We start from the raw sequence: 14043 nt of genomic DNA, 5'->3' as shown, positions 1-14043 counted from the left end.
CAAATTGACCTAATTAACATCCCCGATACCTTGTATATAGCTGCAACTTAACTCCCTTATGGCCCAAATATAATTTCAAAGCAACATCATAGAACAAATTAACCTGAAATCCCTTTTAGGCAAAAATCTTGATACATGACATTAATTTTTTTATGTTTAATTTTAGGGCATATAATGGGGTAGGTGAGAAACGATCATAGCAGCTATAACTTGGAGATTTTTTGCTGAAATGTGATTGTGTAGAATTTTTTTGAGGAATTGGGAGAAAGGTTTGTACAGTATGACTGTTGAGTAACAAAAAAAAGCACCTGCTTTCTCAGGTGACCGTAAAATATCCCATGGCACTATTCGAAGAAGAACAGGGGAGTTCTCCTTGTGTCCTGGCCAATATTTATCCCTCAACCAACACCTAAAACCAATAATCTGTTTTTTGTTTCATTGCTGCTTGTGGAACCTTACTGTGCATGGATTTGGATGCCACATTTCTTATATTACAACAGTGACTACACTTCAAAAGTACTTCATTGGCTGTAAGTCATTTTGGGACATCCTGAGATCATGAAAGGTGCTATATAAACGCAAGTTCTTTCTTCATTTCTTTGAATAGTGGCATAAAATCTTTTATACCCACCTGAGAGGGCAGACAGGGCCTTGGTTTAATGTTTCATCTGAAATACAGCACCTCTGACAGTGCAACATTCCCTCAACGTTGCGCTGAAGTATCAACCTGGATTGTGTCCTCAAGTTCTGGAGTGGGGCTTGAATCCAAAACCTTCTGACTCAGAGGCAAGGGTGCTACCACCGAGCCAACACTACTACCACTGAGCCAAGGCTGACACTTGGCACAACTGCTTGATGGTATGCTACATGTGCTACCTAACATCACAGGCAGCCATTTCATGCTTTTGCTGGTCCTTCTCTGCCAAGCCCAGCATAATACGGCAATAGATAATATTTGCAGAGCTGAGTATTACTGTGTAGGACAAGGTGATTTACACCCATTCAGAATGGATGTAAATGCAGGACACTTGAGTTCTCTGGTCTTTTGCATGATGGGCAGAGCTATGTTAAGGAATTAATTGGGTTTTTGGCAGACATAAATTGGGAGTGGTGCAAATGATCGAGAAAATTTGCGAATAGCTAATTCTGGCGTAAGAGCAGCGTAAGTTACTTACGCGAGAATTTCCTTAGAAAACTTGGTGCAATGCTTCTCTTGTGCCATTGCTGCTTTGCAAATTACAAGGAAATTCTATACCATCGTGTCATGAAGCAAAAAAAAATCCTACTGGTTTTGAAATTGAATGTTGAATCAAGTTGTATTTGGAACTGAGCTCACCACTTCTAATATGACTGTCAGAATTATGGGAGGAAGGGTTAAACTTTAACTCCAGGCGACCAAGAAATGAGGTGGAAATCAGTTCCAATCCTCCAGATACATAATCAAGTCATCACTAATGTGCAGAAACATTGCCAGACCCCACACATGGTGAATTAGAACATCTGGTTCAGTAACTTTACAATAAATAAATATGTGTCTGTGCATGTTCATTAGTATTCAGAATAGCCATCCTTGTCCTCTACAATGCAATCACTGCACTGGAATAAATTGGTAGCTAGTTCTTCCTGACTTACCTTACATTCAGCTTCACTGTTCACAGACCAGGAGATTGCTTTCAAACATTGCAGCTTTCAAGTTATACATGAACAATGTTCATAAATACAGACTATGTAGATCATTTAATTTTCAAAAAGGAAATCACTGGGTCATTAAAACTGCAAAGACTTAAGCGGAGATTTTAACTCATGGGCAAATAGCAGGGGAGAGACACCAAAGTTCCCACCCAGGAGTTGCCACGGAAGGCCCAGTTGATTTTTACGGCCGGGCCTCATTAACATTTCGCTTGCAAGGTGCCACAGCAGCCGCTCCAGTGAGTGGGCCATTAAAATTGCATCAGGTTCCTATCTGAATGATAGGACACTAATTTGCATATATTTATGAGACATCTGCCTGAAATCCTCCCTTTAGATGCAAAGTTTGTAGAATTTTTGGAGGGTCTTTTGCAACATCAGAATTGATGAGTGACAGGGTATGATTCAAAAATAAAAGTGGCACACTTTTGAAACTAGGCAGTTTTATCATTAATACTTCAGCCTCCAAACAGATTCTGGCCTCTGAAAAAACAAGTTCTTAAAGGGGAAATCTGTGCCATACCATCCAAGTTGCATGCTAAATTTGCTGATTTCAGCTGGGTGCCAGCAGAGGCACCACAATTGACAATGTCGAGCCCGATTTTAACTCCGGGCATGTTTTGGGAGGGCGGGTGGCAAGGTGAGTTGGAAACATACCTGGGCATCACTAAAAGGCTGTTCCAGGCGGCAGGGGGCGGGAAGTGGCTGCTGGCCTCCAGAAAATCAGGCTTTCCATGGCTACCCGCTGGTACTCAGGTAAGTCTGGGAAAGGGGGTTCTAGGAGAGTCTCGCGGGAAGGAAGGGGGGCGGGAGTCTGGGGCAGGGGAGACCTAAACTTTCCTTGTGGGTCCTGAGGAGCATCCCTGCTGTTTCTGGCCTCACACAGGAAAGTAAAAAACTTACCTGTTTGGGCCTCTTCATCTTCCCAACCGGTCCCGACTCTCCAGCCTGGTGGGAAAGCCACAGCGGTTATAATTGCTGTTGAGGCCCGATTACATGATTTACCCAGATCTGCATATTTAAAGAAGGACCCCATCGGCTTAGGGTGGATGATTTTATCGCCCATCCAGAAGACTGCATAAAAATCACAGTCTGCAAGATCCTGATGATTTTAACTGCCTCAACCAGTTTCTGCTGGGCGGGTACTGTTAAAATCGCCTCCGGTGTTTCTGAGCAAGGGAGCAGAGAACTTGACTCTATGGCTTTCTATTATTAATTAAATAGCCCATCAGCGCTCACTGATTAGGCTCACAGGTGAAAAACAGATGAAGTACCAGAGGCTCGTGGCACTTGTGGAACAATAATCCCACATTAGTCATCACTTTAAGTGGAAGGGTGAGGGAGCAAATTGGAAAGAAATAAAACAGAAAGGGAAAATGTGTTCTGTTGAATTCTCTTATAATCCTAAATATAACAAAGGCAAATCTGATCACTTATTGGTGTGTCTCAGTTTTTACAATGTTTATGCTTTAAGACTACTGGTCAAATTCAGCCATTTTAGGTGGATTTCTGCCTAATCTGATATGTGAAGTTCCTTCTAATAACATGCTAAATAAGAGGTGTTAACCGAATCCACTATTCTCATGCACGGGGGTTGATAATGCAATCCTAATTGTACAGGACTGAAATCACTGCTTTGATGCACTGACTGTGCCTATGCCTGAATGAGCATGTGCCATAATGTGAGGTCAGCTCATATGACTGAAATATTGCTTGTAGTGTGTGACTCAGTGGGAGTGAGGGAAGTGTACTGGGACTAGATTTTGGGCCAAAAGAAAAGTCTGGGGCTAGCGGGGAAGGAACGCCGCAGTGAAGGAGAATTGGCCTTTTGAGGCCCAACAGTGAAAAACAAGGTAGGTTGGTCTTAACGGAAAGTCAGGGCTACCAGGAAATGTTTTTGTTTTATACATTAGACCTCCCCTTCAGTTCCCATTGTTAATGGTCATTGAGTAACTGAAGTGCTGCTCAGGTACTCCAGCTGCAATATTGGGTTTGGGCCTCAATTAAATACATTCTGGGTCATTAATGAGTCTTGTTTACAGAGGGCACAGAGCACATTGAGCACACGGTAGACCTCAGGCCTCCATGCCTGATAATATGGGGAGGCAGAACTTAATGCACTTCAGTGCAACGGGTGCAGCCATCGCATTATCGGCCCTATGATTTCATGGAGTGGAACTTTAAACTGTCATATCAAGGGGGAGGGTTTACACAAAGGGATCAATGTGTAACTCCTGGGTGGATATGCAGCCCAGCGACTGAGGAATGATTCCTGGCATAAGATAAGTGTAAGTGGTGGGAGGTCTGGAGGTGATCACAGGAAGGGGAGGAAAGCCTTTGGCTCCCCCAGCCCACAAGGAAACTAAATTACTTTTTATAAAATCTATCTTGCTAGGCCTCTTTTGTTCCCAGCAGGTTTGGCTTGATGGGAAAGCCACAAGGGCTTCCCCCCACAGGCCTGGGGTTAATATTGCAGTCAGTTCCCGATATTTAAACAAGGCCCTGCCAGTTTCAGGCGGGTGTTTTTGGTGCCTGTAATTTAAAATTGCAGTCAGTAGGATTGGGGTGGGAAGCTAGCAGCTAAGTCTCCTACTCTGTATTAACTGCCCCCCATCCAGTTTCTGCCGGGTGGGGGGAGGGTTAAAATTCCTCCCAAAATGTCTGCTGCTAGGCAGCTTCTAATCAGCCAGGAGCAACTCTGTACGGGTATCTTTTACAACATTTGCAATTATGTGACAGTTCAATGGAATGTCATTGCCCTTTAATTTTAAATGTATACATTGAAAGGAAACCAGCAATTTCCCTGGATCCAGTCAGTGATTTAGAATGTACTTGACCCACTTTGTGCACTCTGGATGACAGCAGCTGTATAAACACCGAGTTTGTTCACAACTCCTGAAATCATCTTAAAGGGGATGTTCCAGATTTTGTTTCAGTTTGATGCAGATTTAATGGAGAATTCATTCCCAGTTCCAGTAAACTAATTAGAAAGTTACTCATTTGCTTGCTAAATCAGATTTTCACATGCGTTCAAGTGAATTTTTGGATTTTCAGGAGGCTGCAACCCTTTCATAATGAAATCCTGTTTGCTGTGATTGTTCTTGAGTATATTAGAAGATGTCAGACTGAGTGTTACTGATGACAAGCTTGGTTAAACAAATTTGGAGAAAGCAACAAGTTTCGTGGCAGTGTTTACTCAACTCTGAAATGGTTGCATTCAGGTTCAGATACAAAGATTGATTCAAAAATTCTAATTAAGTTGCTGCAACTCTGCTTCAGGTTGTAAATCCGAAATGATTCTATACTTTTCAGAAAGGATTGTGATCTTGAGGCTGTTTAACTGCAGCTGAACTGGAATGAATGTTTTTAAAAAGTGCAGCTAAAAAATTAGTGATTGAACAGAGAGATTAGATGGTTTATAACTGAAGATACTGGTTTCCTTGATCTGCAACACATGCTCCGCTACCACTTTAGATTGGTTCTAAAACCTCCCTGTATTGCAATATATTTCCATTTAGCAAGCTCTAAATGAAAAGTTTGTTTTATATTTTCCTACTCCAATGCAAAGCAAAAGTGACATGATGGCTAAGTTACAGTTCTCATTGAGTACAGTGTCATCAGCACATGTATGAACATAAGAAATAGAAGCAGGAATAGGCCATACAGCCCCTCGAGCCTGCTCTGCCATTCAATAAGATTGCGGCTCATCTTCAACCTCAACACCACTTTCCTGTCCAATCCCCATATCCCTTGATTCTCCTAGAGTCCTTTGAGTAAAGAGAATGCTGTCACTCCAGATGATGCTCCCACACTCTGCACTGAAAATAGTGGATCTGACAATGAGGAATCAGTCTGTGGAATTATATTGGGTACAAACATAGTTGTTGCCTTAATAAGAGCGACACTGCTGGCATTTGCTTGACATTTGTCTTTGTATTACTATAATAATGATTTTAGTACCTGACAGTCCAATGAGGAAGGAATGATCCTTTACAATGTTGGTTGTGAGTGTAAACAAGTTCATTTCAGCAATACCATAGAAAGAAACACAAGAACAAAACATTTTCTGTTAAGAATGAGGCCAAACATGTTTTGTGAGGTAAAAGAGACAGTTCATACAAAGCAGCTTTTCATCCGTCAAAGTACCATAGCATGAGCTGTCGTCACTTTTGTTGAAAGGTGATGTTGATGTCGGGTCTATTCTCTCCCTAAGGATTAATTTTCAGCAACAACCAGGGAATAATTTGTCCTGGAGTTCTCTGATCACTGGGGCAGATGCATTTCTGCTTTTCGCCTGTCGTGATGGAACTTACATTGAAATGACAACATGAAAACAGGGTGTTCAGCCCAACCAGTCTGTGTTGGTGTTTATCCTTCACTTTAATCACTATGGTATTCTCTGATGTTTCCAAATATTTATCTGATAAAATATTCTCCTTTTAGAGCATCTACAGAAATTTCACACAGCTTGAATTGGTGACTTTTATCATTAATATCTGCTCAACAGACTTTAATCTCTCTTCTGTCATTTAGCAAAGAATCATATTCAGTGAAATATCACACTCATCGTTGCCTAGTAGTCACATCTAATGACAAAGAAATTACTATCAATGGAGGAGATGTGGTTTCTAAGACTATTTTTCATCACAAGTCATGTTTATTTAAAGTACAAATTCTTGATCTTTCAGTAATGCATTTGAGACAGGCAGTTTGATGGCAGTGTATTTTGTGGTATCAGTGCACTATATCAAGGAAGGCGAGGACATGGGTTCATGTCCACAACTTGCCAACCTGAGCTAGGTCTGTCTGAGGGAGATCCCTTTTCCACAAGGAAAAAAATAAAATTCAAGGGTAAGTTAATCCACAGGACTCTTGCACACCATCCACTGACTGGTTACAAAGCTGCCACGACAGTGACTGGGAACAGGTCATCTAACCATTCTCTTGGATGGGAGAATGTGTAAAATGGTTAAGTGAGGGAATTGCTGAACCCAAGGTCTAGGACAATTTTTTTTTACAAAAATACATTTAGCACCCACTAATTGGCCGGAATTTCCTGGATTGCACTTATGCTGAAATATGTACCCATTTTATGACTATCTTCCCAATGGCAACTTATGCCAAAATTTAATAAAAACCATCGTAAAACAAGTGCTGCCAACGTAAACAATCGGGGCCCAAGGAAAGCGCAGTACCTATGCCATCATCCTTTTAAGTCCCTCTTTATCTTATTGATGTTATGAAAATTAAAGTTGGAAGCCATCAAACCTTCATTTGTGCACATTAAGCACAGCATGTTTAAGAAAATGCAATTATGGGAACTTTTTAATATAACGGATTCTGATGCCATTTAAAAAGTATTCAAATATATAGAAAATATAGTGCAGGTCTTGGTAGGGAGAAATAATTTAAAAAATAAATCGCTAATACAAAATCACTATAAAACATCAGAGCGAATTCTGCATGTAAACCTATGCCTGTTCAAAACTTGGGAAAATGTAAGAAACTCGCGTTCCCTGTTGCATGCAGGAGGAGTTACGATAATGAGCAAAGTGAGATTTCGGCGGACGTAACACAGGGGCAGCGTAAATGATCGAGGAAGTTTTTGTGTGGCGATGAATTGGGGTAAAACTGGCTACTACAAAATGCTGCGGTACAGAGGGATCTGGGTGTCCTCGTACATGAAACCCAAAAAGTCAACACACAGGTGCAGCAGGTAATCCAGAAGGCAAATGGAATATTGGCCTTTATTTCTAGGGGGATGGAGTATAAAAGCAGGGAAGTCATGCTACAACTGTACAGGGTGCTGGTGAAACCACACCTGGAGTACTGCGTACAGTTCTGGTGCCCTTATTTAAGGAAGGATATACTTGCATTGGAGACAGTTCAGAGAAGGTTCACAAGGTTGATTCTGGGTATGGAAGGGCTGTCTTATGAGGAAAGATTGAACAGGTTGGGTCTATACTCATTGGAGTTTAGAAGAATGAGAGGAGATCTTATTGAAACATATAAAATTGTGAGTGGACTCAATAGGATAGATGTTGAGAGGATGTTACCCCTCATGGGGGAATCTAAAACTAGGGGACATAGTTTCAGACTAAGAAGTCGCCTGTTTAAGATGGAAATGAGGAGGAATTTCTTCTCCCAGAGGGTCGTGAATCTTTGGAATTCTTTACCCCTAAAAGCTGTGGAGGCTGAGTCATTGAATACATTCAAGGCTGAGTTTGACAAATTTTTGATCAGCAAAGGAGTCAAAGGATATGGGGAAAAGGCGGGAAAGTGGAGTTGAGGTAAAAATCAGATCGGCCTATGATCTCATTAAATGGCAGAGCAGGCTCGAAGGGCCAAATGGCCTACTCCTGCTACTACCTCTTATGGTCTTATGGCTTAAATCAGATACTTGCAAATTTCCTCAGAAAAAAAACGGTGCAACATTCACACCTTAGTCACGTCGAAACTTTCCAGGAGATTCCTGACCAATTGAATTTATCACCGGGACTTGACATTATTTACAGAATGTACATTTCTGTGTTCTTCCTGACCCATTCAGTCCATAAATTGGCCAATGATTGCATTAGAAGACTCAGTTCTGTTAGTCACAAACATAATTTATTCACATAATTTCCTGGGAAGGTGCCAAACTTCTTGGTTCTTATGGATGTACCTACAAAAAATACACAACAGCACAATTAATATTTTATACAGTACACTATTCAGTTAAAGATAGCTATCTCATCAGTGGAGTAAACTTTTATTCATTTAATGCAGTTGAAAAGTATTCAATAAATATTGCTTGCTGTATGAATTTGATGACTCTGTAACAAATAATTTTCAAGTACCTAAAGCAAACTTTAAGTGGCCAACCATAATTCACATACTTTTCACAACAGTACAAAGACTATTCATTCACATACCTCTCCTCATAACCAAAAGTGTGGTACAAAAATGTTGAAAATTAATGACCAAACAATAAATCATTTTTAAGCACCAGGGCACAGTTGGCTATCCATAATTCTCATTCTTTGCACAAGCATAAGAACAGTTCTCTCTTATTTATGGGGGATCTAAAAAAGTTCAATGTAAAAAAATGACTAAAATATAAATGAACAATAAGCATTGACAACCCCGCGCATACACTTCGTAATCTTATAAAAATAATGGCAATTATGGATGGTCCCTTACTTTATTGCATTTTAAAATGGTTAATCCCATATGGCTGAAAAGCTCTATTTTCATTGATATAGAGGCCATTTATTACACTTTTGTCATCTCTCAGGAATTTTCTCCAGCAGTACTCCAAGATTCAGTCATCTGTTCCTTGTATTTGGATGTCTTCACTTGTTTTACTTTACTGATACATGCCTGTTGTCAATTATTTGAAAATACCTCATCAGAAAAGCATTAATGATTATCTACACTGTACCTCACTGGTGACACCCAATGTTCTATCATTGCCTTTGTAAAGTGGCTAGGGAAACATTTTGCCTCTGTTTATTAGAAACACAATGGGGGTAACTTTGACTTTGGCCGATAGTGTAAAACACGCGATATTGACTCGGCCACTGGTTATACACCTCTCCCGATTTTCATTTCCATTGACTTGTCATTTATATCAGGTAAAGATTACTTGTGCACAATCTTATGACAAAATGACAAGCAACTCTTCTGTGATCGTTCCTTCCTCAAAATAGTGCTAATCACTCTTTAACTTGAGAGTCAAGAGTGAGTGATGAGCGGGTTTGTCTGCAAGGAAACAATATGAAAAGTTCACCATAACCTTTAAGCTATTTTGTTTAACCAAAAGCAGTTGAAGATCCCATCAAGCGTAACCAGTTTTCTTGATGGATTGCAGTCAACTGCGAAGTGTGGTTCTCGCACTGTTAACATCACTCCTAAAAATACACGGAGGTAGAAATTCGTTCGCTTCTAGGCAGGCACGAACTGGGCACAGGGAACAATCCCTGTTCATGAATAGGTAGGCCTGAGGCCCGATCGAAATTGAGCCTTGGGCCTCATCTGAATAATTGGGGCAAGCTATCACACCTCCGGAGGCAGCTCGCCCATGTCTACTGATCCAATTTGGACCACCTGCTTTGCTGGCAGCGGCACGCAGGTAGGTGCTGAGAGGGGAGGGTGGCAGGGGAAGGAGAACGGGAGGGGTCAGTCATGGAGTAGCAGCAGCCCTCAGTAGAGTAGTGGAGGTAGAAGTTGCATTCCTGCTCCTCCTGACTCCACACGAAAATGCTTTTTTAATAAATAAAGCACTTATCTTTTGTTGTTATGTAAAGGGGCTAACACCTGTTTCAGGCAGATGCCAGTAACGCTCGAAAAATCGCTCGAAGCAATGTGGGGTCTTACTTATTTCAGGTGATTTCGGGGCACTGGACATAGTCCTGAAGTTGTTTTTTCTTACCTCTGTTTTCTGCCCAGAAAATGGGCGCCATGAGATCCAATTTCTACTCCAGCATTCAATCTCTGTACAATACATGGCAGCAGACACTCACTTTTTCGATTTAACAACTGCCTCCTCCAGCCTGCCAAATGCACTGAGCTGGTTCTGAGAGTCTGCGGGCTGACACAAGGAACCGGCTCAGTGCCAATCCCCAACCCCACTAATTAGATGCTTTGGTTTTCCATTGGCTAGAGTTTCAGCATCATGTCAGAAAATTTCATGGAAAAGGGCCAGCAGATTTATTTTCTCCGCTTGTGCTCAAATTGCTTTCCATCTTATACCTCCTGGAATCCAACTTATTTAATTAATGTTTAATGAAAATTTACTTTTCTGTTATTTAATATGTCATAACATTTCAGCTAAGTGAGATATTACGGATAGAGTAGTTAATCAATTACACACACCCCGAAGCAAATAATATGCAATGAGTTTAGTAGGAAATCCTCAAAGGTTAAATAAAGAATTGAACTGGAAATAATGGTTCTCCTATGTAGGGAATTCTGCACATGCACAGAAAAACTAGTCTCCATGTACTAAATTCGAACTCTAACGAACCTACAAGAATCACAGAATGCCACTGCACAGAAACAGATCATTCAGCTCACCAAATCTGTACCACCGAGTCTTATCCCATTCTCCTGGTCACTGCCCTTACTCTTTAATATTCCCCTTTTTCAAGCAACTAATTTCCTTTTAAAATAATTTATTGACTCTGCTTCAACAACAGGTGGCACCAGTGGTAGACTTAAATATACAAATGGGAGAACGCAGGGAATTTTTTTTTCGCCATCATTCTTCCAAAACGCAGCTTGCACGGGATTCGAAGGTAAAAAGGCCTTGAAATATTGGTACCATTGTTACACAGAAAATAACAGATAGCTCAGAGTGTGTGTTATAAAGCTACAGTAAAATTCTTAGTGTATAAACATCACACCAAATCTTGACAGTATCTAGGTGGTGGTGTAACAGAACATCACCCTTGGCAGAAGTGGCATTTATGCAGCCATGGGGTACCTCCGTCTTGACCTAGTGAAACAGTTGTATTTCTTTCCCATTTAGGAAAATATCAGAACAATTTCATTATTTTAATATTATGCTTGATGCATTTTCACTCTTGCAGATACACAGATAACACACAGGAAAAGGTTGATCATACTGGGAGTATAATGAGAGACACAGACTAATGAAAATCCATTGTGAAGTTGAACGGAGAGTTCCCTGAACCATCAGCTGTATCATGTGATTCAGACTGCACTTGTACCTTGTTACTCATACTGCAATGAGATAGACCTTGTGGGTTTTATTTTAATAGTACACTGAAGAACAGGCTGCATTTAACACACCGTAGTATGTATATCAGTAACATACCCAAGTACCAACCGTCACCACATTTTTTAATAACATTAACGAGGTCTCCTTGTCTGAGTTCCAGTTCATCATCCTTGTTGGGAAGAAAGGAATATAAAGCCAAATACCTGTAATAAAACATGAGCTTTATCATTTGTTCTGGCTTTGCAGATCATTTGGGATAAAAAAAAATATTATTTTTGTTTTTTTAGGTCTTTTTGTACCACACACCATCCCTGACAGAGAGCAGAGACACAACTTTCTCCCAGGCCTCTACTAATGCAATTCTGTAACTGTATGCATGGAGGCATGTGACAGCAGTCCAGATGTGACTCATTCTCTTATTTTCCATTCCTTCCCGAGAGGAACTGCTTTGCACCTCCCTCTGATTTTACCATGTGGAGAATTTGAATTCACCTCCTATCACTCTGTGGCACAGCATGCTTGAGCGCTATTGCAATGTCTTGACAGTTTAATGATTAATTGTTGCATCAGAATTAAATCTATACAATTGACAAACTCCCATAGAAAGAGTATCCTGAATATTCATGGCTTTATTTATATGAGGATACAAAAAGGTCCAAAAATGTAATTACTAAAACCAGCAGACTGTGTCTCTGTGGGTACGACTGGTCACTTTACTGTGTGTAGGATGTGAAAATCACATGTGAAAAAGGTCTTTGTCACACACAGCAGTGTGAGATGTTGAAAAACCTAATTAAAGAGGTGTCACAATCCTACAAAGTTTTCGTAACTAGAGAATAAACTGAGTGATGCACTAGTGATGGAGTGCTCCAGACATTCAGTCATATGAAAGATCCCTACAATTGGTGTTCTTGATGCAGAACCCTTTCACAGTTGGGAGTGAATTGCTTTACTGTTAGCTAGAGTCACTGTTCATATGTTCCCTTTGGTTTTTCCATCCATTATAAAATGGTACAAATGAATATCGTTTTGATTTCTTTGCTTCATTGAGAATTGTTTCTTTTATTGCTCCGCTATCGTATGCATAATTCCCTTGACTGAAAGAGCAGGGAGATGACGTACTCTCACATCTATATCAAGACCATTCCTTATCTGGCATAACAGCACCTCTCAATTCTTCTAAATTTTCCATCTTGCTAGCAGCCAAATGTCTGAGCCGTGCCAATTGTCCTTTCTGTCTCGTAAGTCACTTACAACTGCACTTCCAAATTCCCAACTGTCTAGCCTTTGGCCCGCCATTCACCATGTCATTTCTGCAGCTACCGATCTGCTCAATAACACCCTCACCTCCACTTTTGATGATGTGGAGATGCCGGTGATGGACTGGGGTTGACAATTGTAAACAATTTTACAACACCAAGTTATAGTCCAGCAATTTTATTTTAAATTCACAAGCTTTCGGAGGCTACCTCCTTCCTCAGGTGAACGATGTGGAAAAACTTTTGATGCCCTTGTTCCCATTAAAACCATTACTCGCTCTCACCCCGGCAGTTCCCCCTGGTATGGCCCTCACCTCCGCTCCCTTAAGTCCAAGGGACACAGACTTGAACGTTTATGGCTGACAACAGGTTTAGCCATTCATCGCCAGATCTGGCTGGACCACATGAGGCACTATTGGGTCCTGCTCTCCTCTGCCAAAACTGCTCACTATCCCAGGATTATCCTGGAATGCAAAGATAACTCCCAGCTTCTCTTCACTACAAACCGTCTTTTTAAACCCCTCTCCCCTGCCTCCTCCACCCTCACCTCCAACAACAAGTGCGAGGAGCTCATGGACTTCTTTGTCACTAAGATTGAGACCATCTGTTCAGCTGCCTCTTCCATCCCTTCCCCAGCCCACCAAGCCAAACTGCCCCTATGGTTCTCCCCTGCCCTGGCCCTGAACTCGCACGTTTCTCTTGCTTCTCTCCTATTTCCCCTCATGCCCTCTCCAAGCTCATTATGACCATGAGGCCCACCTCTTGCCTCCTCGACCCTATTCCCACCAAACTGCTGACCACCCAACTTCCCTTCCTGGCCTCCATGTTAGCTGATATTGTTAATGGTTCCCTCTCCTCAGGTACTGTCCCCCTCCCCTTCAAATCTGCCATCATCACCCCCTCCTCAAAAATCCACCCTTGACCACTGAGTCCTTGCAAACTAACGCCCTATCTCCAACTTCCCTTTCCTCTCAAAAGCCCTTGAACGTGTTGTCACCTCCCATTCTGTGGCCAGCTTTCCTGCAACTCCACATTTGAATCCATCCAATCAGGTTTCCACCCCTGCCACAGTACTGAAACGGCCCTTATCAAAGTCACAAATGACATCCTACATGACTGTGACCGTGGTAAACTATCCTTCCTCGTCCTTCTCGACCTGTCTGCAGCCTTTGACATGGTTGACCATACCATCCTCTTCCAACGCCTCTCCTCTGTCGTCCAGCTGGGTGGGACTGCGCTCACCTGGTTCTTATCTCTGCTTCTTGCGCAGTCCCGATTTTAATCGCTCCACCATTGGTGGTTGTGCCTTCAGCTGCCTAGGCCCTAAGCTCTGGAATTCCATAAACATCTCATCCTCTCTACCTCTCTCTC

General features: G+C 41.5%; 1 protein-coding gene across 6 annotated transcripts in view; it reads right to left on the bottom strand.

Annotated features, from left to right (window-relative positions):
• Positions 1-6311: 6311 nt before the first annotated feature.
• LOC137332372 (sorbin and SH3 domain-containing protein 1 homolog) overlaps positions 6312-14043 on the bottom strand; it is a 108947-nt gene continuing 101215 nt past the window's right edge. For 4 of the 6 annotated variants that reach the window (XM_067996141.1, XM_067996140.1, XM_067996142.1 and 1 more), the window contains 2 exons: positions 11510-11616; positions 6312-8353 (listed from right to left, as the gene is read on the bottom strand). In XM_067996141.1, coding sequence (XP_067852242.1) covers positions 8286-8353; positions 11510-11616 — 175 coding nt within the window. In that variant the 3' untranslated portion in view covers positions 6312-8285. Of the gene's footprint in view, positions 8354-8871; positions 9052-11509; positions 11617-14043 lie in introns of all 6 variants that reach the window. The other 2 variants (XR_010965640.1, XM_067996143.1) reach the window with 2 other exon arrangements.

Source organism: Heptranchias perlo, chromosome 14 (genome assembly GCF_035084215.1).
Source record: "Heptranchias perlo isolate sHepPer1 chromosome 14, sHepPer1.hap1, whole genome shotgun sequence".
NCBI lineage: Eukaryota > Metazoa > Chordata > Chondrichthyes > Hexanchiformes > Hexanchidae > Heptranchias > Heptranchias perlo.
Note: the sequence above shows the minus strand (reverse complement) of the source record. Positions and strands in the feature narration are given on the sequence as shown.